The sequence below is a fragment of the Mandrillus leucophaeus genome, unplaced genomic scaffold (genome assembly GCF_000951045.1).
Source record: "Mandrillus leucophaeus isolate KB7577 unplaced genomic scaffold, Mleu.le_1.0 Scaffold17, whole genome shotgun sequence".
NCBI lineage: Eukaryota > Metazoa > Chordata > Mammalia > Primates > Cercopithecidae > Mandrillus > Mandrillus leucophaeus.
In genome coordinates, this window is record NW_012101698.1 from 6,545,354 (window position 1) to 6,547,099 (window position 1,746).

Genomic DNA, 1,746 nt, shown 5'->3' on the forward strand with positions numbered 1-1,746 from the left:
AGGGTGGGTGGGAGGGAAGGAAGGAAGGAAGGAAGGAAGGAAGGAAGGAAGGAAGGAAGGAAGGAAGGAAGTCTAACTAAGGAGAGTTCTCCTTAAGGTCTTACCTAGAGAGGTCCTAGCTCTCTTCTCCATCCCCCTACAACTGTGTCTTTCACTCCCAAATAATACATTTGCACTCAAATCCTTGCCTCGAGGTACTGAGGGGAAACCAAACTAAGACACTTGATCTCTAAAACAAAGGTCCCAAATCACCCCCAACCAAGTGGTTATACCTCCTAATTGTTCTTACTTGATATCCCAAATGTAGATGTAGGTGTCCACAGAGCTGGTAACCAGGAGGTCAGGCTCAAACACTGCCCAGTCCAAGTCGCTGGGACACAAAGAATAAACAGAACAAAGAAAAGAAAAAAATTTCAGAGTCCAGGTCCGAAGTACTAGCACATCGAGTCTCCAGTGGCTTCAGAATGTCATTGTTAATGGACTTCTTAATGTGGTTTAGCCTGAGAATCTCCAAAGTTCCTTGGTAACGAACATGAGTTTGGAAGGAACCTGTCAGGTCCTTCGCCCTGTAGTTGCCAGCTATATTATCATCTGCTCCCAGAAAAGAAATGCAGTGCTTCAACTTAAAACATTGTCTCAGGGCTGAGCCTGGTGGCTCATGACTGTAATCCCAGCACTTTGGGAGTCCAAGGTGGGCTATCACTTGAGGTCAGGAGTTCAAGACCAGCCTGGCCAATATGGTGAAACCCCATCTCTACTAATAATACAAAAATTAGCCAGGTGTGGTGGCACACACCTGTAATCCCAGCTAGTCGGGAGGCTGAGGCAGGAGAATCGTTAGAACCTGGGAGGCAGGTGTTGCAGTGAGCTGAAATTGCACCACTGTACTCCAGCCTGGGTAACAAGAGTGAAACTCCATCTCAAAACAAACAAACAAACAAACAAACAAACAATAACCTTTCTCTCTCTAAATAAACAGAAAAAACGAAGGAAAAACACACAAAGTAATCTTTGCATTATCATTTTCTAAATCAAATTCCACCACAGGCACCTTGGGTAAACTCAACATCCTTAAGCAGCGGCAAACCGTCACACCGCCATGTAGCACCCAGAGACGGCCAGAGGCCTGTGGTGTTCCCTACCCGTGCTCTGCTTCCTAGACAGGCAGTGAATCCACAGAACATTCCACCCGACCCAGGTGTCTCACCTTTCCCAGCACTTCCAGGTCAGCTTAGCCCAGAAATAGTGACCCAGGGAAAGAGTGGATCAATGAAGACTCAAAACCAACTGGAAGCCTTGACTGGGAGGCGGCTGTGCCCTTGGGTTATGAACTGTGATGCAGGAGCTCTGTTCCCACTGCCACCAGAGAGAGCGCCAAGGGCCACTCCCTGACATCTCCATGTCCTCCCAGGCACCACTGACCATGAACTGGGGGATTCTGCTGCATAATCCCTCCTCTCCTATGACAAAAATCAGTTCTAGGCCAGGCATGGTGGTTCACGCCTATAATCCCAACACTTTGGGAGGCCAAGGCAGGTGGGTCACTTCAGGTCAGGAGTTCAAGACTAGCCTGGCCAATGTGGTAAGACCCTGTCTCTACTAAAAAAAAAATACAAAAATTAGCCGGGCATGGTGGAGCACACCTGTAATCCCAGCTACTCGGAAGGCTGAGGCAGGAGAATCGCTTCAACACAGGGGGCGGAGGCTGCAGTGAGCCGAGATCACGCCACTGCACTCCAGCCTGGG

The 1,746-nt window shown here is 48.8% G+C and overlaps 1 protein-coding gene across 1 annotated transcript in view; it reads right to left on the reverse strand.

The window, feature by feature from the left end:
• The window catches only part of WDR59 (WD repeat domain 59), a 152,038-nt gene that overhangs the window by 101,004 nt on the left and 49,288 nt on the right, over window positions 1-1,746 (reverse strand). The window contains exon 5 of the mRNA XM_011976799.1: window positions 290-370. Coding sequence (XP_011832189.1) covers window positions 290-370 — 81 coding nt within the window. The remainder of the gene's footprint in view (window positions 1-289; window positions 371-1,746) is intronic.